The sequence below is a fragment of the Pithys albifrons genome, chromosome 3 (genome assembly GCF_047495875.1).
Source record: "Pithys albifrons albifrons isolate INPA30051 chromosome 3, PitAlb_v1, whole genome shotgun sequence".
Lineage (NCBI taxonomy): Eukaryota > Metazoa > Chordata > Aves > Passeriformes > Thamnophilidae > Pithys > Pithys albifrons.
The window spans coordinates 61,202,654-61,226,971 of NC_092460.1; the positions used below are offsets into that span (position 1 = coordinate 61,202,654).

The following is a 24,318-nucleotide window of genomic DNA, read 5'->3' on the forward strand; positions in this document are numbered from 1 at the left end:
CTAGTCTTCCTACTGTACCAGTTTTTGTTTTGCTTCTAAGATAAGAGCTTCCTGCTTCTCTCATTCCTGTTTACATCTATTTCCAATAATAATAATAATCAGTGGGAGTGGAAGATGTATTATTAAATCTCCAAATATTAACTCCCATAATTTTCAGTGTCTACAGTGACTTCCCAAGCCTGAGTAAGGAGAAACATCATTTTTACTTGACAACTCTGTTATAAAATATGTTGACATTAAATTTTGAACAACCTTTCGAATACTGAATAGTGTTACATTCAAGAACTGTGAATGAATTCTAAACATTCTAGTACATAAGTCAATCTCATATACATTGCAATAGATAACAGATTTATAGTTTTACATTATCTGTCTGAAAAAGTAGCAAGAATGGAAAATACTTTCTTCTGCACTGAGCATATGCAATCACCATTATATATTTTAAAAAAACCAACCTGCTGATTATAAAACAGTTTAAATAGTCCCAAGTGTCCCTGAAGAGCTACTGTGTGCTGTGTAAAAGCTCAATAATCCTCTACATGTCAGAAGGTGACTCTTCAGCTGTTCAGGATCATGAGCTGATATGCTACCACTTGTAAAAAAAAGTATTCAAAACACAAGAGCATACAGTTAGGTAAAGATCACTGTGATGGTATTGGAATTAATCTGCAAGAACTGACAACACTGAAGCCACTGTAGTAAGAATGATTCAAGAAACTAGCTTTTACTTAAACCAAAACACTCAGAACACAGCAAATTCACACCAAAATAAGGTCAACAGGATTATGAAATTTTTACATCTCATTTGGCTCATTTTTCTTTTACAAAGATAATCAGAAAAAAAGGAATTTGTTCAAACACACTTTATACTTAAATACATATTGAATGCACAATTCATATAACACCAGCAGTGCAGTCTGTGCAAAAGTACTCAAAATCATTATTGTTCAGTGTTCTCAATAAAATACTATAATTTATGAAGGCACATTGATAGAAGAAATGATGCTTCGATCGTCTGTATTTGCTTGAATCATCAAAATAGGGGAATTCGCTTTGGCCCCTGTGCTTAGAAAAATATGACTTTGACTTTCAAAATCACATTTTCTTGCATATTTACTCTCAGTATTTACATGGTAGTTTCTTCCCATTCAAGCTCCACATCACCTGCAAAAGAAACAGATACATTATGTTAACCTACCTTGTAAACAAATAGTAACAAATAGTAGATAACTATTTTTCGTTGAATTTAAAAGATCTTGCAGGGGAAAAGAAGTGGAAAGCTCAAGCAATGACTACTACTATGAGGAAGAATAAAGAGCAGCAAAATGTTAGATATTTACATTTTTGAAGCCAAAAAATGCATGTCAAAGTATGGTTTTATCCTGCTTCTTAAGCTGGACAAGTCATATCATCTACTATGTAAAAATCATTTTGAGAAGTCTGTATCTCCTTACCTTCCATGGCATCCAGAGAGTCCATCTTTTGCAGTGCTGAATAATTTACAAAACATATGGGCTGACTACTTCCTTTGCTTGTCAACAGATCCAATACACATTGATGCAAAAATATGTATTGTGCCTGTAATATGTGAAGTTAAAGATGCTTAATTAAAAGAAAATGCACTTCTGATACCAAAACTCCTTTTTTTAAAGTAAGATCTAGATATTCTCAAAGTAACTGCAATTTAACTCAGCAATCTCAGTACTTCAGTGACCATATCATATATGCCTGGTCTGATTTTATTCATTATGAAGCATAGTGCTTTAAAATTTGTCAAAACATATTAATCCTTATGCAACAGTAAGATATATGAAATTACACTAAGCATAACTGAGACTAATAGGCTATTCCACAATTTCCTGTGAAGATTTGCTGTATGAGAAGACTTTTTGCCACTAGATTCAGAGTGAAGAAACTGAATCACATTAATGTAATATTTAGATAAGAAAAGTTTCCTCTTTCTAGCATAGAGAAAACCAGCAGGGTGCACTCAAATGCAAAAGTTCAAGTAAATCTAAACTTATATATTCTAGTAGCATGCTAGAAGCAGAAAAACCCACAGTATTTTCTTGAACTGTAGCCTCATTTTTATCAGACTATAATGCAAAGAGTGGGCAACTTAAGTTAATTTGATACTTCCAAGGACATAAAGTTTGAAAAGCAAAAAAACAAAATAAGGCAATATAAAAATGAAACAAAGGAATGAAAACAGATAGAAATATAATAAATAGATTAAGTGTATCTTCACATAGGAGAAGATACAATATGTGTAAATGCAGAAAATGAGCCAGGTCACAGCATCAGAAGTTCGTGCAGATTGGAAGAGACCTCTTAAGATTATGTAGTCCAACTTCCCACTGCTCAAGCTGTGTCAGCTAAAATATGTTGCCTAGAACCTTGTCAAGATCGACTCGGCACATCACTGCCAAAATCACTTTATTGCCCTTGACTTTTGCGCAGGTAAAAATATGTAATTTTTCTGCTCAATGATTGCCATTTTATTTCAGAATTTTCAACTCACATGTTTCAGATGTACAAGAGTACCCATGCTTACATGGGTATGTTAGACTGCTGCAGCTCCAGAGCTGTGGGTAACTATAACAGCCTTCACAGGCCCCCAAAGCACACAGTACCATTATGCTTTTCAATAGCTTTCTTAACGAAGGAGTAGTATGGCATTACTTCAAATTAGCCTTTGTACGTGGCAAGAAAATAACATGTCCAAATGAAGGTCTTAAGTTTCAGTGGAGTTCAGATTGGTTATCCCAAATCAGAACGCAGACACTGAAAGCTCCATAATCTTGCATTTGTACAGCTGCTTCTGATGTAGCAATGAAGATCTTTCTGTGTTTGGCAGGTGAGAGTCAAACAGGCTACCTGGGCAAGGTATGTGTAACAAGTTGTTTTCCTACTTAGAATCAGTGACATTTTTAACTATTCTGCATCCATTGGCTACAGTAATAGATGGTGACTGTTGGCAAAAGGAAAACTATTTTGAAGCTATAAACAAGGAAAATACATGTCTGAGAGCAATCAGTTTTCACTTATTTTACTCATAGATCTTACAGACAGTTTGACTGAGGGAACCTCTAAACTGAGTTCTGGAAAGGAATTGCTCCTCTCTTTGTATCTTCTGTGCTGATCATGTAAAATCTGATTAATAGACCTCAACAGTGTTTTATAACAGAACTCTCAGAATAGCATGACTTCTGAATCCGCCATAAAGCTTTACAAGATTGGTTCCCTTTTGTTAAGTTTTGTTGCTGATCTGACTTTTGTAGTCTCACAAACATGAGCTAGAAATGAGCTGGACAGAGAATAATGTCTCAGAATTCTGCGTCTAGCATACAGATTAATACTTGATTTTTTAGGAAATCAGAACTATGACACTAACTCTTTGTATTGCATTTTGGCACACCTTTTCTTAGTCCCTGCCCAAATATGGAAATAAAGAGGTACCAAAAAATTATGCATATTTCAAAAAACGTAATAAAATTTCTTAGTGTTTTATGATTTTATTTTGGGAGTGCTCCCATTAATTTTTCTTCCAGCCTTTGATTTATTTTCAGACTATTCTATTTATAATCAAAAATGTAAAACAACCATCAAAAATCCATTCCCATAATTCATCATTACAAGAAAGTCCTGGCAACTGTTTAGTTGCATCAAGACTTCAAAAGGAAAAATGTAATGTGAATGGTAATCACATTGCACCTTACAAGATACATCATGGCAGAGTATCACAAAATCTTCTGAAGTGCAGTTGATGAAGAGAGGTTAATTGCTTTGTATATTCTCACACACCTTTCATATGTTCTGCTGTGATATGGAATAGCACAATTGCATTGCCAATGGAGCAAGTCTCCTTACGTTAAAATCAGTTTAAATCCATCAGTCATGAGAAGGTTCATCCTGAAACTACTCATCCATACTAAAAAGTTAGCAAGTCATGCTGTACACTCAAAGCCTTCAGTTCATGGGTTAGATCTGGCCTGCAGGATACTTATGCCAGAAGCCTTATGCAAATACAGCTAATTTCTATTCCACTGGACATTTAGGATCAGTTTTAATTTCTTATATTACTCCTTTAGATAAACTCAGAGATCCAGATATAGTAGAGGTCTTCCTCCCTGGTAGGTCTTCACTAACTAATATCCATACTGAATAAGTCTGCCAGAAATGTACTTTTTTAGACATCAAACCCAGTGTTGCCTTGATTTTGAACACTGAAGTCTGTGCTTAAATCTGTCCATACATGCTGTTTTATTTGAAGCAAATGAAAAAGAATCAAGGAATAAATAATGAGTTTAAAGATAAATGAATATTTTAAAATTTGGAGGACTATGCCACTTATATATACACGCAGAAAAATGCGGTTAAGTAGTAAATAAAGTCAAATTAAGGAGTGAATGAGCAAATCCATTTTTAATTTAACACCTGTTCTCTGCCCAAAACTTGAAATAAACCTTCTCAAAGACTGAGAAGTTGTTATTTAGGTTCTAAAATCGAAATAGCACTCTTTTCAGCACTTGTCAAGACTTTGCTGGACAACCATACTTAAATAGATGCAGACTATACATTTGCACAATGCTTGAAATAAAAAAAAGCAGGATTTGGTACAAAATGTTTTATATAGCTGATTCTTACAAGCTTTCTAGTCTTGTTTTGTAGAACAGATGATGACATTACTAACTTTTTAACAACAGGAAAACAGAATAGAAGAATCTTACCAGATTCTGTACCATACACATTCTTTCACTTCTTAGTTCAGCTACAAGTCCATAGATATCCACAAAATCATGGTCGTTTACATGTTGGGTTAAATGGTCAAGTGCGATATAAACACCTGTTCTTCCAACACCAGCACTGCAAACATGATACACAAAATAAAATAATGCTTTTATGTTAATGCTTTTCTTATTTTCTTAGAATATTCTGGATAAATTATGTTTATTGTGAAAAGAAAACTTTGGGAAAAAACCTTAATCTTTTTCAGTATTTACATTTTGTGAGGTGCATGTCTCCTTGCTGAATGGAATGAAGCCATGCTCTGATTTTGATTTTACAAAGGAGTTCAATTGGACAAGTGAGATATAACTAAGCTAAACGTGTTTAAGTGGGGAAGAGATCCTACATCTTTTATGTTAATTTTCTAGGACTCACTAGCTGACAGGAAAAAAACCACCACAAGATTTTGTGAAATTACACCTGGATTCTGAGATACTTTTAGTATTTGAGATAAACAACATGGTATCTGGCAAAACATTTAAAAGAAAATATTTTTAAAAGGAGGATGTGCAAATGTGCAAGCCATGCTTCTAGCTAGTGTTTTGTTTAAAGGTCTTACAATGAACAGGATTTTCTCAAAATCACTGTCAGACTTCTCTGCAATAGGTGCAATAAATGCAGGGTATGTTACTGCAGATAATCAGAAGATCTAGAGCAAAAGTCTTGAACATGCAAGATCTAATGAGCAGAAAGTAATGAATGAGTTTTCTGGTTATGAGAACACACAAGGAAGTTTTATAAACATGAGGAACTTGAGCACAGGTGTAGTATCTGGTCCATGCTGGTCCCTTTACATATCGGAAAAGAGGATAGGATTCATTGCAGAGAAGCCACAAAGAATGTAAGTGTCCTGAAAACATGAAGAACATGTTCTCTCCTGTAATAGTCTCTCTGGCCCTTGCAGAAGAGGGAGATGTCTGTCAAAGGTAATGATATCTAATAAATGATGCTTTACCATCCATTGTCGGTAGCACCCATAGGAAACTGAGGACAAATAAAAAGAACTCCCAAGCCTGATAATGTGGTTGGTTAGGGAAGAGTCTTGTGGCACCAAACCCAGCTTTTCTTTCCACATATTGCCTAACTCACACTGAGTGAAAATGAGGCAAAGAATCAGTTGCAGACCTCTGAGTTCAGATTGCTGTTTTGGAGCGTGCCCATTCATTCAGCAAGAACATGGATCTGCACTAAAAATGCACTTTTCTTTAGCTTTCCCCACACACTCTTTGAAACAGCCATTTTAGGGCATTGAGTATGAAATCAATTGGAACTATTACAGCTGAACACCTCTGATCACCAGACCATTTATTTGAGAGCCTAAATATAGATTTTATCTGTTTACAGGCAACTGAGTTTGAAATATGGCCTATGCAAACCTTTATTCTTATTTGTCGTTCTCTGTGGCTTCAAAATAGTTTCTTCCTTATATGTGACATGCACATTATAAATACATTCTTAATATTTGCTTGTTAAGAAGAGCTCTAATTATAACAGAAGTAATTTAAACAAACACATTGTTATTCCTCTTATGGTTAAAGAGGAAAACAGATAAAAGTCCAGCAGTACTTTACGGTGATTGTCAAAGTAATTATTTATTATATCGCCTAAGTGGAATTTCGTAAATGAAAGAACAGACACAATTCTGCATTTTACCTTCTAGAAAAGACCAAGAACTGCTAGAGAAATCTTCACTGCTGTGCATAGTAGAACCATATCCATGCACTCAGCCTTTGGCGTTGTTCTTCTGCCCATTAATATGCACTTGAAATTCTAAGACACTAAACAATGATTTGGTCAATATACCTACCTGCAGTGAACCACCATTGGTGTGTTATCATGTGCTCGACTTGCACGGATAAGTTTTACAAAATGGATAATTGGTGCAGTTGTTTCAGGGACTCCATGTTCTGGCCAAGAGGTGAAGTTACACTGCCGCACCATCATGCAGTCTCCATGCTGAAAAATATAAAATAACCTATTTTTTAGAGAAGAAATGGTACAGAAGGTTCAGTAAGTTACATGTAGCCTTCTAAGCAATTTCATGAAAAAAAAAAGAATATCATAATAATTATGAGATGTACTGGCACCAAAGAACAACTTGTTGTGCATAGAACTTATGGCAGGATTTTGTTTTTTTTTTTTAAGAGATGGCATCAAGTTTATCTTTCAGAAAGTATTAGTGACTTTGGCAGTCACTCTCCACTTTACTTCAGTCACTATATCAATGTAATTTGTAGACTGAAAGTGGAAATTCCTATGACTTGTTTAGAAGTTAGTGAACTAGGATGTCAAAATTGTTTAGGAAAAAGCAATCACTCTTAGACTAATCTGATACAGTGAAAGTAAATACACATACACTGATAAACACAGATATATTTTCTTAGCGTTTGATGCCCTCTCAATCGGAGCAGCAGCAACAGTAACCTAAAGAAAAGAGTAGGTTATGATCTGATACTGAAATCATTTATGAAGAACATAAAAATGAAAGAACAGGTTCATTCCAAAGCCCTGTTGAGATCAATTTGCCATTTTCAAGAGTGTTTAAGGAAAAATATGAGGGAACGTTATAAAACATAACAACAATGTATCTATAGTTCCCCAAAATATCCTTTCCATTCTTAATAGTTTGTGATTTTGAACTCAGTCAGAGACTCAAAACTTAATAGTACTTGTCAGAATTTTCTTCTACAAATTATGAAGATTTTTTTTTGAAGCCCTGTAAGTTTTTAGCATTCACAATACCCTGCAGAAAACAGTACCACAGTTTAATAAGCTGTTCTGTAATGAGCCACTTCCTATTTTTCTAAATTTCCTTTGAATCAATCACTTGCTCCTTTCATATTGCAAGAAGCAATATAGCAATAATTTTGAGTTATTTGCCTCAACTACACTTTTTATCTTCAGTGGAAGGTCATCAAGAATTCACCCACTTGTGAATGGAAGATGAAGTCCAATCTTAAACCCAGCAATACAGCACATTTAATGACATGTTTATAAAGGGCATAGCTTCTTGTGCAGGGTAGGTCACCCTATAGTAAATGGTTCGTGTAGTCATTTCAGATTATATTTTCAGCCTCTCCCCGGTTAACACAGGTGACTTCACATTTGCTGGCATGCCTGTTTACTCTAAGTAGTCCCTTTTCTAGTCTTGCTTACTCTGTGCCCTATTTTAGCTGAAAAAAAGGTTTATCTTCTCTTAATCATTTTAAAATGTTCAGTTGTCCTGCACAATGTATCCTTATTAGGTCACCACTGAGACAATCCCCTAAATGCTGCATGTCTTTTGTCACATGCACATGCCACAGGATGGTAATACATGCATTTGGATAGTCAAGTTCAGGTCCTAGGACCTGGCTGCATTACACACAACACAGATCAATGCTGGGAGTGCATAAGAAGGCAGACTTAATCTTGGGTCATTATTCCCAGATTGCTTTCTGAGCCTATCTGCTGCTTTGATTTAGTGCTCGCAATAATTTTTCCAAAAAGGGGGAACTATAGTTGTGGGTTTCTGCTGTAGCTCTACCCCCTCTTCCCAGCACTAAGAGTGGGAGTAACACTGATGATTCTCATTTATATTGGATGAATCTCCTGGGGGTGGAGGCCAATAGGGCTGGTGGCACATTGCAAAACAGCTGCACCAGAGAATCTTTCCCTTTAATTTGAGAGGGATACATTCAAAGGGATTTGTCTGATTCCAGAATGGTTAGGATTACTCCTTTCTAGAGGTGACAATTGAGGAGTCCAAGTGGAAACTTCACCTCCCACCCGACCAGAGTTTCAGTAACCTTGACAGGCCCTTCAAAACTTGTCAGATAAATACCTGATCTCTTTCTGACAGAAATTCTCAGGAAATAAAACGTGAATGAAAACAAAATGCAGGACAGTCAGGCAGTATAGTGCATATGCATTAAAAGATTAAAAGGATACTGAGGGTGATAGTTGGGTGGGATGGAGCACATCTGATGTTCTTTGGGGTGTTGGATGGGTTTTATTCAATCCACTTCCAGTTCTGGCTTACCCTTTCAATTTTTAGATCTCTGATGGTCCAGTCTATTTGAATATCTTCCACCAACTTAGTAATCACTATATCCCCAAACACAGTCACTGGTTTATTATCTTCAGGCCAGTACTGATGACATCTTATCTGCAGGGAGATGATTACTAATTAATTAACAATTATCATATTATAATCTTGACAGAAACAACATACAGAATTTCCAATTATATCAAATGTTTTTAATTGATACACTGGTAACTTACACGTCCTTTTTCAAAGCATTGTGTAAGCATCACAAGTGTTTTAGCTCTTGTCTCCCACACCATTCTCCAGAAATCGCCCACCGTTCCTGGCAATGGTCCCTGAGTTGCAATAAACTCATTGGGACATAAATAACCCTAAGAAAAAGAAAATATTTTATACAAAATGGTTGGCAAAGAAAAAAAGGAGTGTGCATGTGACTCATAGCAGTGTCTCTATCTACCACACCTAAGGGTAAAACCTGGTCAGACATACTAAGACTGGCACAGGCCTGGCTAAGCACTGTATGTCAGGCTGCCTTGGAAACCTAAGGAAGTAACAGCTTTTTTTTGTAGTCCAGTTATGAACCAATACTCTATTAAAGTTGGGGAAATTCCATGCTAGTAGAAATGCATTTAGCAGAGAAATTACAGAGATATCAGGTCATCAATTCCCATCTAAAACTGTCTAAACTTTCATATTAGCCTTACTGCAGATCTAGCCAGAGGCTACCAAGAACTATGTCAAGAGATGGCCAACGAAGTAGAATTAAGTGGCGCCAAGGAGCAGTGGAACCAGGGAAACAACTAAGGAGCAGTCTGAGAGCTAGTGCAATACAGAACTGATGACCTTGTTCTTCCAGTGATCATCAGGGATCTGCTGTAATATGGGGCTGGAGCTTACTCAAAGAAATAATCTCTGATAAAAGGCTTCTACTGTTTAGTTCATTTATAAATTGATGTAAAACTTGGGAAGAAGGAAGTTGGTTGAAAAAAATCTGTGTAAGTTCTGTCAGTGCATGGTTTCACAATGATCTGTTTCTTCAAAGCAACAAAGCATACCTACAGGAACTATTATGTACTACATAAAGTCTAAAATAACAATAATAGCAATAAATTTATGCTGTAGAAATAGCAGTGTATAATATCACAGAGTTCTGCTTATTGCTCAAAACAACAGAGTGGTTTATAGCACCACCAAAGCTCCTTGTTGGAATTATAGCCCTATAATTCACAGCTGCCTGTTACTTACTCCATCTATAATATAAAGAACAGGTGGCAGTGGGAAACTATGTTAATCCTCCCTAAGTGAGGTGAGAAACTATAATTCAGGGATGCAAAGCTCACAGTTCAGTAACTGACTTTTTCTTGTTTAACCAATGAAAATAAATAGCAGCAGAGTTCCCATTTTCTTTTCCTATCTTTCTATTTGTGCATATATATATACACCCTCCTAGATAATTAGGCATGTAAATACACCTACACACTTATTGCATAGTTACAGCTATATGCATTTATATATTTACACATCTGCAAATATGGAAAGTGAGAGCATCTAAAGGGCAAAGATTTAGCCTTGAGAACTGGTAATGTCAGAGTTGTCTATTCCCTGATGAATGGTGACCCAATTTGATAACTGTACACAGTAAAGACCAGCAAAATCTCAGCAAGGAACACTCTCTGTGGCTGCCTTTTGCTGTCACTTTTTGGAGGTTACTGTTCATGTTCCCTGCCTAAGATATGGCATGTCAGTTAGTGATAGGAAAAGTAAAGACTAGGCCATGCTCCAAGCTGTCCATTTTCCTTCTCAGTCATTCTGTGTATAGTCCCAGCATCAAGTGGCATGGGTCTGCCTATCTGCTGTCACAACAAAGACATTCCACATAAATGGAATAACCTGCATTTGCTAATGAGAAAAGATGATGCTCTCACCTCTATTGCTTATTCTCTGTGAATGTTTTAGTTACAAGGAAATGACTATTTCTACTTGCCATTGTGTCATCAGTTTAGACTACAGTCTGCACGTCTTGCAATGTGTTTGAAAAGCGTTTAATGCAAATCAGGTTTTGACCTCGTGAGATCACCAGCCACTGCTGAAACAAATCTAATGCATAACTATAATGAGGTAAAAACATAGATGAAGAATTTGCTGAGTAGACAACAAAGAAAATGGAAAGTCTATGAAGAAAGCTGAGGATGAGAAATACAGTATTAGTTTCTTCCTCAAGAAACCTGCTTGCATTTTCCTCCATCATAACTTTCAAAAAACAATAAGGGGCACGCCAAAACTATCAGCCATTTCAATAAAAGTTTTCAATTCAGTTGTTTTACATTGACCTGTTCATATACAACATTCTAACTCCTGAACCAAGAGACCAAATAACATCTGTCTAAACAATTGACATCTGTGGGACTTTCACTATTGTCTTTAATGACAATGGTATAAGACAATTTATAAAGACCAATTTGCTGGACACCATTTTCATTCTTAGTGGAAATCTTGCTTAGCAATGAAAATGGAATAAGGTATATTTTTAACTAGTCACGTTCAGTGCCACAGAAGTCACTTGAAAAATGCCACGGCAACAGTGGCTGTAGTGAATAAAAACAAAATTATAATCCTGTTCTTCCTGTTGCAAGTTTGTTGTTTTTTGTTTGGTTGGTTTTTTTGACTTCCTCTTCTACCAGAAAAACAAATACAGTAAAAATGTGAGAGACTTTCTACTTACAGACACGTAGCTGGCGTTAATGTAGTCAGATCCAGGAATACCAGCATCAGGCATCAGTTTTACTCTGTTGTTATTGTCTATCATGGAAATAAAGTTTAGTTAAGTAAAAGATTTGTTCAAAAACCATAGACACATGTAATAAGTGTTCCTGGAGTCCTAATAAATAAAAAATACTATTATTGCTAATCTAACAGTATTTGACATAGTAGAACAGTAATTACAAAGGAAATTTAACCTATTTCCATTATTGTATGGTCATTCTTTAATGTTCCAGATGTGTTTCATATAGTATTTTTTAATTTAAATGGTGAATATGCCAAAAACATCAATTTCATGTACGTACAGGAGTTTTCTCTGCCTAAAAGTAGCTTGTGTCCTTTAAGCCATGCTGTTCTAGCAAACACAACCTCTGTGCAAATCAGAGCAGCGGGGGCAGGGATCTGACAGTTTTTTTCTATGCACTTGCTGCCCAAGTCACAGTTTTAGTCAGATACTTGCACTTTTACATACTTTTACATAAGCCTAACTCATTATTTAAAAAAAAAAAACAAAACAACAAAAAAATACCAAAAGCTGAGGATTTCTGATTTGGTCCCACAATACATAAGCAGAAATACATCATATATGAAACACCAACATGTTGATCTCTGATCCTGAACTTATGAAAAACAAATTAGAATACAAAATTAAAGATTTATGAATCTCATCTGTTTCTATTTCATTGTGTGTCATGAATATACATTTTAGTGACTGCAACTTAGAGTATGTCTTGAACAAGGCAGTAGATAGCAGGAACAGCTGCTCTGAAAAGTTAATAGCACAGAATGTAGCATTATTAACCAAGGAATGCCATGCACTCCATCTCACATCACAGCTAATGCCTAAAATAATAATGACATTTCTTGTCTTATTAACTGAAAAATGAAGCAGTGTTGAATATAGAGAGACAGACTCCTGTCTCCTGTGATAATATCTATCCAGGGCTTATAAGTTATTATACAGTTACTCTGATCTTCTGGGGAACTTTTGTGACACATGTACACACATCCACAAGAGAGCATACCCAGGCTCCTGAGGTGCCTAAATGCACAAACATGTGGATTTTATGTTTAAAAAAATTACTTCGTACTAAAGGGGGAGAAAACCCAACACGCAAGAATTTTAAAGGGTTTGCTACATGGCTTAAATTACAAAGCTAAGAAACTATTGAGGCTACAGTTTCTTGCACCTGCATATTAAAGCTTGTGAGAGCAAGTTGAAAGCTACTTGCAAATAAAACTGTCTTAAAAAAAAAAACTTGACAGAAAATTATTTCATAATGTGGACATGATTGAAATGCCACCTCAATGGCAGATCAAACAAAAATACACTTGCATTCCAAATATATGCTGCACTATTGAAAGTGGACAGTAAAACGGAGAAGTTGATCAGTAAACACACATACATGGCTTTATGTTTGGAAAACGATTCTTAGACCTGTTCCAAGGTAGATCAGCATCAGTTGAAGCAAGGTCTTCAAGAAACTTGGGAAGCTCCTGTAGGGGAATAACTGTTTGTTGGAAAACTTTTGCACTTAAGTGAACTTAAAATTTTACACAATCATCCAGTAAGAGGAAAAAAATCTGTAATTCTGCAGAAAAGTACATTTCTAAGAACAGCTGGAAGCATTACAGAGCATTCCACCTTACTGCCAACCCCAGTTAAACACCATTAGATGTAGTACTGAAGACAATGCTGTCAAGCTGCACAATTAAAGCTTACATGAACTATCACCTTTACAAGCCTACATAAAGTCAGTCTATCACTTTTTGTAGTTCTTTTCCAGATTTTTTTTTCATGAACTCATATGCTCAGCCTTACTGACTCAGCCTTAGTCTTGAATAATGCCTTTTCCTGAGTCCTGTAGCTTAGTAGAGTTCTTGCCATGGCATGAGAACTGATGAGAATTTAGTTAAGTTGAGACAACTGGCAATTAGCTATTGTACATGAGACTGTTTGTGAAGAAGTAGGAAGAGTTATTTTGGGTTGTACTGCCATTTCATAACTGGTCATTAGTTCTATTCTGAAGGACAGAGATGGAGAAATCATTCATATTGAAGAATTTATTTGGTGGGTACATTTGTGTGCATAAATAGGTATAATTTCTCAAGCTGATTAAAAGAGTGGAGACAACTTCATAACTTGGTAATGGAGAAGATGTATTGATGTGATGATCTCATAGTGGTAGTAAAAGAATAGAAAACTCAGAAAAGGCAGAATTTCAAATATATCATTGATTGTAACAGATTTTTCCCTTTGTTTGACAAATGTTATATGGAAGTCTGTTTCAACATCTATCAAAACATAAATTAAGAGATCTGATTTGAAGAAGATTGCTTTGAGTGGGCACAATACAAAATTTTGCTGCTTGTGCTGAATAATCCCTTCAAAATTTCCTTCAAGTTGTCTGCTAATAGTAGTGGCGGTGCTCTGCATGAGCCACTTCCAAAAGTGGGGCAGATAGCATTATTATGTTGAGGAATACTTTAATAACATAGGCCACAGTGTGTTATTGGAAGCCTATGTGCACAGCCCAGGCCATGGAGAGGGAAACGGGGCCCCTGCATCTTTAAGCCTGCTTCAAGAAGAGCAGTGAACAATAGAAAGAATGCGGCAGCCGTTAGGAGAAGCAGGTAAACACATTGATACAGAAGGGCATAGTTTTGAGAAAAGTACCAATCCAGCTGCGTGGTAAAACAAGCACACCCTAGCCATTAACCAATAATATTCCTGTACTATTCGTGGACTCGGAAAGTACGCGATATGTGTCTGTGTAATATAAACAATAAATTAGAGCACTGACTATACTTCTATGAAGGACACGTCTTTGACTCTCGTGCTGGAACGTGGGGAGCTCAAAAAACCGACATTTCTTACTTTATTATTATCAGGTTCAATTGTTTTCAAGTGCTCTTTTGCTCAGGTATTTGAGACAGTGTCTTTTATTAAAGAAAATTTACCTACTAGCAAATAAACTACTGGTAAATAAATAAATGAGAGAGGAGATGAAAAATGGAAAACCGGGAGAATTGTATTATGGTGCTTTTCTTTCATTGCTATTTCAAATATTTTGTTAGCCTTATTTGGAAAACACAGCTAAGGGTGGAGATGTTAAAATTCCTCTTATTCCAAAAGCTGAAACTCCCACACAAAATTTTGTCATTGAATTTTGCATGAAGGAAGGAAATACACAAAATGCCTATGACATTTTGCAGGTGTTTTGGGCCAAGGAATCCCATATCATGTGAACTTTAACTTGCTTCATTTTCCTCACTGCTCCAAGTCTTAGTTTGCCAGTTATTCAGTATAGAAGTATCATCACTGTACAGCACTTTGTAGCAGGGAGGAATTATGTTATTTTCATAATGAAGTTTCCATATCTGAACAAGTGCTCAAATGTCTCATACCAATTTTCTGCATCAGTATGATTTCAGTATAAACTATTATTTTCAGAATAAGGGAAAGACCGTTTGGGTTCCCAAACTCAATAACAACTTGTCACAGAAACAATATTTCATTGCAGATTTATAAAACTCTGAAATAATTAATTTGCACTTTGTTTGCTGTTGTACATATATGGCACTCTGGTGCTATGCATTCGGAGGCATTTTCCTTTTTTATTCATGAACAGAATTTATCACAAAACAATTATGCAAGCATTTCTGTTTCAGTAATTTGCCATTAGTTACTAGAAAAGTTTAATGTCTCAAAGCTATTGAGATACACATGAATGAGCTGGAAAACTGGAAGTTTGAATAGCATCTAGGTGGTGCCCGTTACCAGTTACTTTGGCTCCCTAGGATTTCTTTAAACTTGTCTTTTCTGACAAGACAGAGATTCAGATCTATTCTGAGGTCCAGATTCTCTTCTCATCACGTTTACAGACAGGTCCTGTTCCCATGTAGACTGAGACTGAACCCTAGAGATCTTCTGGCACACCATCTTGGTCAGTTCAGTCCAGCAAATTAGATGAAACCAGGAATGTCCCTGGATTCCAAGACTAAGTGAAATAATAAGAGTTACATTTATGCTGGAAAAATCCAAACCACAGGTTTTGTCCGTAAACTGCCTATTGTAAATTATCCCTAGGCTGCTTTACCTACCAAAACACATCTTGGAATCATCCTGGAAGACTGCTATCTGAAACAGTCCATATTCAGAACAGGGAATACATTAGCAGTTTTTAGTGTAAACTGTCATATTCTTATGTCCAGTCCTCAGTATACTTGAATTTACTAGTACAGAGACAACCAGAAAGCCCAGAAAGACTCAGCACCATGCTTTTCATAGAATCATAGAATGGTTTGAGTTGGAAGGGGCATTAACACAATCTTGTCCCCTCCACCATGGACAGGGACACTTTCCACTAGATCACATTGCTCAAAGCCCCACTTGAACACTTCCACGTGTGATGTGGCATTCATAGCTTCCCTGGGCTATGTGTTTCAGTGTTTCACCACTTAGTTCTGTGCTTCAGATAGAATGGTCCACGGGTTTGTATCTTGAGGTAATCTTTGCCACACACATCATGGGAACCTCAAGTGATTTATGCGAAACTGACAAATGTGAATGGGAACAATGCAGATCCTGAGGTCTGCTTGTTTGTTGTGTGCATGGGCTGTTTCTGAGCACTGTCATTTCTGATGTTGTTTCAAATACATTGTCAATCCTATTATTCATCTGTTAAGATATTCTACAAATACCGTACACTCTGAATCATAGACTGAACTCCCTCTGAAATTCTGCCTGCCTTTGCACAAGTCATCCAGAAAGATCTCACTACACTCTGAAACGTGGAAACTGAAGCTCAGAGAGAAAAATTACTAGAAGCCTAAATGACATATAAAACTGATTATTAGAAGTTGACTATTTAATATAGTTGAGTGAGGCCACAGTTTCTTATATTTCTCTAAATTTTAAGTGGATTGCAAAGATTTTGATTTCATGAAACACCATTGTTTAAGATTTAAAGCATTACAATGCTGTAAGGCTTACCCAGTGTGGGTCACACCTAAAGAAAGTAATACTAGAAACTTTCCAGTAATGAATGTTAATATGTGAAAATGTTATTGCTTGTAAAACTTTTCATCTCTTCAGTCATGCATAATGTAACCATAATCATTCTTATTCAAGTGAAATAACACTTCTTTCAGGAAAAAAAAGCTCTTTATTGCTCAGAGAATTTTATGGTGCTTTTTGTTATTAAATCCAGACGAATTTTACCTAATGAGCATAACAAAAAAGCTGTAGGAAATACCATTAATCTTTACACACTTTTGTTAGTGTTCCCTCATAAACTGAAATATTATAATCTACCAGAAGAAAAGCCAATTGTTAAGTCTGCATTTTTGTTAATACAACTGGTAAGAAATTCATGGTAAATTTATAAATCCAGAATAATAAACTCACTGGACACTGACAAATTATTTTTGGGAGGGTAAATGACTATATTTTTAAAAAAAGGTAATGATGATAAAGATTCTGAAATAATAAGAAGGGAAGATATTGGTAGAAAAAATATGATAGCCATAAAATATTACTTAATAAAACCAGTGAAAACTCTGAGATTTAAATTTGAAACTATATATGCATTATATTATCTGTAATGTATATTTTGAAACCTAGGCTCTTTGCAGAAAGCAAGACAGGCTTGCTGTGTTCACATAGTCATATAGGGAGATGGAGGATTTTCACATGGAGGTGGTTCTCAAGAGCATACCAAGTATGACTTTTTATTTGTAGAGGAACAAAAAGCAAAGTACCATGCATAAGCTTTTTACTTTATGCCCTGAAATCTATGAAAGAAAAACATTTCTGAGTTTCATGGCAGTATGACTGGGGCCTGAATCTTTCACAGAATATACAATCACTGTGTTTTTTGGGTCATCATCACTCTGGAAAATGAACATATTTACAGCAGTTAAATAATACTGTTATGTATGATAAAAAACTCTAAATTACCTGTTCTTAGGGTAACTACATATGCATCACTATATATGTAAAAGCATAAACATGGTGTTCTTGACAAGGCTGGAGTCTAAAAAAGATCATCTTTTGCTGACACTAAGGTGAATAATTCTGACAAGGTTGCAGTACAGACTGCAGAATTCAAATCAGTGTACTATTACTTTCTAAACAATCAACCTGGTAATTGGGTATTGATTATCAAGGCCAGAGTCCTTCACGGCCTTGTCTGCTTAAAATGGACATGAAATGTGACACATGAAACGACTGAAGGTCTTGCAATGTTGTGACAACTGCTAGCAACATACCGAAAATTCTTCCTGAAACTTTAGGTTGTTGTTTGTGCAAAGCTCTTCAACATGCTGGAGGAAGGATTTCTTGCTTATTGGCCTGAAAGTAATGATAGAAGAATTAGAAACCAATAGGAAATATCTTTGTCCTTTTTATTAACTGCAGTTTATTAATAAACAATGTTTTTCAGTTCAATAGAAACAGATTACAGGCAGAAAATTATAAATTGCTCACAGCATGTTTATTTGATTTCCTTTCGGTCACTTAAAATAGAAACATTTTCTCCCTTTGTTGTTCCCCCTCACAAAATTTTTTATGTTGCTAAAGTCAACAATACTATAGCATATGTTTGATTTTACAGGTAACAGCATTTCAAAGTGAGGTTTTGACATTAAAGTAGATTTTTGAAGTTATCATTGCATTCTGAAGTACGTAATTCTTTGTTGTACAGAAAACATTTTACACATTGCAAGGTTTTAGACATATGAAATACTGCAGTGACCTCATCCTCATAATGACATGGGTTTTAAATCCCAAGGAGTTTAAATATCCCTGTATTACTTCCCAAGCTAAAACACAGACATGCAGGCTTCACCCCAGAGAGAGAGAAAGCATTTCTCCAGTTACCATGCAATTAGTCATGCTTTTATGATTTATACGCAGCTTGGAGGGGTTTTTCTTCTAAACACAGAGAAGGGAACCACACATTGAGACTCACCAATGAACACAACATGAGAACCTTTAATAAACTTACTTGATGGATTTTCTGTAACTAAGCAACCTGCAACAGAGATTTTTGTTCAATGTAGCAAGCTGAATTAACCACTATTGTACATGTTAATAGGTTCTAGATTAAATATGAAGTAACTAAAGAACCAGATTTATTTCTCTTATGGGTTCAAATTCAGATATCTTGGGTGATTGTCTTGCTTAGCTTTTATCTCAGGTATTGGCAGATATCAGTAAGATAGTTACAGTTTCTATAATTCTCTTCAGATGATTTAACAGTGCTTTGGGCTCTTATGAACTTGAGAAATCTGCACTTGCAGCACAAGATTTCTTATACATTGACATGCTTTATTTTACACTATGTACCCAATATCATTCTTCTAAGGGCCATTTCAGAGCGTAAGGACAGGATTAGTGGGACTGAACTCAGACACCTATTTCTGAGTTAGTCACTCTAAATTCCTTCTATAATCAATAAAGAGAAATAGGTGTGATTTCCTGTCATTTTAAGTAGATATCTAAAATAATTCATGGATGAATCATGCTATTGGTGTGCCTCTGCAGAAACCAGAGCTATGGCTGTTTTTCTGAAGACTTTGAAAATGAGTGTCCTGGTTTCATGTTCATTTTTTACATGTTCACTGCTGTTTCCATGCTTGTGCATTTAAAAAACAGTGATACACATTAATTCTTTAACTTGATCCCACAGCAAGTTTGATGAAGATGTTACATGAGCATCTATACTCAGGGGACTTTCAGATGGCCTTGAAAATTGGTCAACATTGCCTCTGAATCTGTTTGAAAAAGTCTCAGCCTTATGGATTTAGAAACCAAATTTTGGGCACTTAGATTGGCAAAGTTTATCCAAAAGGACCAAGGCAAAATGTTTAAAATAATACAGTTTAAAAGATAACTTGCCCCTTCAAAAAAGTTCTAAGTACACCTTTTATGTGTCTGTCTCTACAAAAGTCATGCATTCTTACAGACAAATATTATAAAAAGTATTCTATAACACAAAAATGTCTGCTGTACTGCTGTCATAATTTTAATAGAAAAGAAAAAAGTGCTTTAAAAATAAGTTGGTTTATTAACTTATTCTTAATTAGTTAAACTCTAGTTTAGATAACAAAATGAGATTAATACAACTGATGAAACCTGTTGAATTATTTACTATTAAGCATCAGAGAAGCTACTAAAGATGCCTTTGTGACACGTACTTTGTTGGAACAGTTATCTTCAAACAAAGCAAATGGCTATGAAATCTTCACTGGACTTAAAACTGTAATTATTCACAGAAAAGGGCCCTAACTCAAAGTGCTTATAGGACAATCAAAGGATAGCTTCAGAGTGAAAAATAAGACAATAAGATAGCAAAGCATGCAACTCTATTTATTCAGAATGTTTAGACATATAGCTTGTGCTCTATGTCTAAACAAACTTCTGTTGTTTGCATTATGTGGTAGATGAAACTACCTTCTAGTAGTATTGGCAACATTACAGACCTAAAGTTTCCTAATGAAAAAGTATTCTTAATAGCTGTGCAAATGTGCTGCACACAAGTATATTTGTGTTTGAGCAGAACATAAAGCTTTTTAGGCTGTTTTTTTTCAGGATAAAATCATAAGCAGTCTTTGCAAATAAATTACACATGTTTTTTTCTTTGAATTCACCTATCTTTACCATCGAACAACAGAAAAAAGTTGTGACTCAGTTGACATTGCAGTAATTTTTCAAATACTGTTTGCTCTCCTCTCAAATTCAAAGCAAGTAGGGGCTTACTGCATCTAATGTGCAGTAAGAAAATACAGTTTGGTCATTAGGGAATAAAAATCACTTCTGTGCTGTACATAAGCAATGCAAGTGTGTCATTAGTGCTTCAGTGCTGAAGGTACATGGATCTAACAGCAAAAACACAGGAAACAGGCAGCACCATTAACATCACGTTAGTCAACCAGGTTTCCTTTTTTTACTTGTACTCAAAGCAGGGAAGTAAAGCCCTGAAATAGCTTAGGAAATTAATTAAACATTTAGTGTTATGTTGCTTTCTAATTAATTTGTAATATTAATAATGCGTGATTTTTAAAGGCATAATATATCATATTTCACAAGCAGCATACCATTTTTTAAGAAGCAAGGACTCTACAGATTGACACATTAATCTCTCTGTGGACATTTAAGTGAAGAACTTGATTTTCAGAACTTCTCTTAGTAACAAGTGCACATAGCTGTGGCTTGACAGCTCAGAAAATAAGATTATTGACTTTAAATGCTTATATGAAAATTCATATCTGTCTTGTCTAACTGTGGCAAAGATGTTGGCTTTGTTGTGTAAGGTTCTTCAGAAGGGATAAATTTTGTGTTCTCACTACAACTTCCACCTGTGCTCAGTTTCTGCATACTTAGGCTTAAAAAAATTAGTATTTTTTTCCATATCTCTTGACTTAGAATATGTAATAATAATCTTACAGTATTTCAACAATAATCTACCTATAACCTTGTACTCCACATTTCCTAGTCTTTTGTATAAAACATAAGAATATAAATATCACTAGATCTTGATGAGCACAATATAGACTCAAACCACAAGGTTGAAAATTTCCCTATTTCAGCCTGGCCATTTCAGATTCCCATTTGTCTGACTTTGAAACTAGGAAAGGAAAACATTCTCTAAGATAGAGAATGCTTTATTGCCTTAAATCTGATTTTCTTTTAAAACAGTGTATTGTTTCATGTGTGGGGGTTTTTTTGAAGTATATCAAAAATCTGAATCCCACTCAGATTACTTATGATAGAGCTAGAAAGAAGGCATTTATTTGTGTTGGCAGTGGTAACTGAAGACTATATTGCCACACAGACTCAGCTTTCTCTCTGGGTCAATCATCTAAAATCCACAGGGAATTAAACCTTTGTCCAAATAGAAAACAACAGAAATGACTATGTAGGCAAAAGGCTTAACTCATAAGCACCACTGACACTTCCTAGGACCAAGGGAGGAACTCATTTTTAGTGAGTTAATTGAAAGCAATATGGAGCTTAACCCTTCCTAAATATTAAAAGTCTAAGGAAAGAGAACACATGGTCATTTCTTCCATTGTACCAGGACACATACACTTGTAAACTTTGTACTCCTGGGACACAAATCTCAGGAAGCCTATTTTTGATATCTGATTACTAGATGAAACTTCTTGAATAAAAGGGCAAGGCAGAAGCCATGCCTATCCTCACTCAAAGGAAGACAGATCTGTCCACAGAAAGAAACAGGCTGGTCAGTAGAAAGTAATGTGTGTGCAAAATTGTTACCTAAAATATAGACACCTACCAGATGTGTAGTAAAGGTGAGATCAGACAGCCATTTAATATACAATACTCTTCCAAAAGGATTTCTAATTATGTGGGATTTGCAACGGCTACAGAAATATTTCTTCTGAGTCTGTGCCCCATTTGTTTGACAATGTCTCACACAGAGTGAAACAAAAGCCTCAAAGGATCAACCACAAGGTACAACTCCTCAAGGAAAGACTTTAAGAAAAAGGGATCTACCTAGGTTTATCCTTGCTGCACAAACCACTGCAACAGTAGGGTGACAGAAAGGTTGTCTCCTAGGTAAGCATCTGAAACAGGGAAGAGTTTCTTGTCTCTCACCAAATGTGGTGCACCCTGAAAATTAGTGATAGAATCTACTCACAGAAGATTAGTTTCTGCTTTGAAAAGTGGCTTGGGAAACCCTATGGACAAATTATAAAAGTAATGAGAGCACCCAGTATATGTATATTCAGTGTACTTAAAGAAATGATGTTTAATCCAGTTTAGATTGATGGGCTATATTTGTTTTAAACAAGGTTGGTTTTTTCTGTTATTGCCTGTCTCACACCATCTCCACCACCATGGGGAGCAATGTATGTCCCAAACATTCAAAGTTAGCATTTTGGATTCATCAAGATCTCATTTTCCACTGAATTCAGCAGGATTTAATTCCCTACATGCTCTCAGAAACTACATGCAATTAATAAATTGCCTAGCAAAGACTTGTTGGGAGGCAGTGCATATGTACTTTCTAGTATTAGCAATTTTAGACACTGAAGATTTTCAAGCAAATTCTTTTATGATGACCATTATGTATGTAAAAGATTACTGCTGGGGACTTGGATTTTCCACTCATTTCCTTGTGTGAAAAAAATTTAACCCCCCCAAAAAGTTTCAAAATTGTCAAAATGGGATACTTGGCACTTTTAAATTTGTCTTTTTCTACTCAAACTGACTTTTCGTAATGCAAAATAGTTCATAAGAACAAAGTTATAAAAATGTGTGAAATACTATGTTTTGATGGAACATTTGCTAAGCTTCAAGCTGTTGAATTTTTTATTTAGGAATCATAAAAAATATTTCCAGTCATATTCATACAGAACAGAAAAACCTTTTTCTACTTCTTTTTATTTCCTGTGTGATACCAGCTGCACAAATTTTCTGAGAATGTGAGCCAAGATCATAGGCCATGATTCACTAGGTATGAGAGAATGTCTGAAGACACAATCTATGACAGACAGTCAAGAAGGATCTTGGGGAGCAGGCTAGAGTATTTTGATTTTGTGGATAAACTGTGTCAGCTGCAAGTGCATGCCTTTATTGATTTATAATAGCTACCATGATAAATAATATACTGTCTGCGAAATGAAAAAACACCTGGTTTCAAAAACATTCCCTTCAGATGAACACTGAAAGGGATGATTGGTAGGTAGAGAAAAAAAGAATCTATACGGGTCTTTTATAACCTAAGATTTTCACACAAACTCCCTATCACTTTTTCAGGATAGAAAGCTAGATAAGGTTTCAGTTGATTTAGTGTTATCCAAGACATACAAACATGCCAGTCTGGAAAAGGAGACTCTGCCCATCTATGCTTTCCTCATCCACTTACAAGATACCATAAACTGAAACACAGCAAGCTTTTCAAACACAGCTGAGATACCTGGCTAAATGCAGCCAGTGTATGGCAGTAGGTTGTGCAGATGCAGTGATGCCCATTTCAAATGCATGGGAAAATTGTGAAGGTTATGCTGTAGACATCAACATGTAATACAATAATTTAACATGCTAACAAGTCGTTGCTTTAACAACAGATCATGAGAATTATAGGGACAACACAAGGATTGTTGGGATAGACTTCAGCAAAGATGTTCCCCAAAGGCAACAAGTACAAAAGCTCTTCATGATGCAACTGTGGAAGTCTGAAAATAGGCAACAAAAATATTTTAGAGATTAGGTTTTGCAGTAAACTCTCTTGGCACATTCTGCCATGCCTCTGCCAGCTCCTTAATATAACTCATTACCAGGAGGGATATAAAGACAGCATTAGAGACACCAAAAATGTCTCTTTTGGTCACTGGCATTACCACAACAGTATATTACACATATTGAAGCATTCCTTGAAGGTTAGAAAGAGAAAAAAAAAGCCATAATAAATGAAAAAATTTGATTAGATAAAGGATATCCTGCCCCTCATTACTATGGGTATGTTATCTAGTAGGGTCCCAGAGTACATTTTCTGTCTTCCAGTTGAAAAGATGTCCTGAATCCTGTCCTGAGGACCTCTCAATTAATGCCTGCACATCAAACTTCTACAGTTTGTCCTAATGTTCAACAAAAGACCTGAGCAAGGAGGCCACTGTAGCTTCAGTGCTACTACTATTTGAAAAGTAATAATAAAAAAAATTAACAGCTGCATCATGTACCTTACAATGACAGAAACAGAGTCTTTGCT

At 35.6% G+C, this 24,318-nt stretch overlaps 1 protein-coding gene across 2 annotated transcripts in view; it reads right to left on the reverse strand.

Annotated features, from left to right (window-relative positions):
• Positions 1-708: 708 nt before the first annotated feature.
• The window catches only part of PTPRQ (protein tyrosine phosphatase receptor type Q), a 132,018-nt gene continuing 108,408 nt past the window's right edge, over positions 709-24,318 (reverse strand). Inside the window, exons 53-62 of one of the 2 annotated variants that reach the window (XM_071552158.1) lie at positions 18,586-18,612; positions 17,849-17,930; positions 12,982-13,072; positions 11,538-11,614; positions 9,052-9,186; positions 8,810-8,935; positions 6,596-6,744; positions 4,731-4,866; positions 1,455-1,578; positions 709-1,164 (exon numbers count right to left, since the gene is read on the reverse strand). In XM_071552158.1, coding sequence (XP_071408259.1) covers positions 1,127-1,164; positions 1,455-1,578; positions 4,731-4,866; positions 6,596-6,744; positions 8,810-8,935; positions 9,052-9,186; positions 11,538-11,614; positions 12,982-13,072; positions 17,849-17,930; positions 18,586-18,612 — 985 coding nt within the window. In that variant the 3' untranslated portion in view covers positions 709-1,126. The remainder of the gene's footprint in view (positions 1,165-1,454; positions 1,579-4,730; positions 4,867-6,595; positions 6,745-8,809; positions 8,936-9,051; positions 9,187-11,537; positions 11,615-12,981; positions 13,073-17,848; positions 17,931-18,585; positions 18,613-24,318) is intronic. The other variant, XM_071552159.1, reaches the window with a different exon arrangement.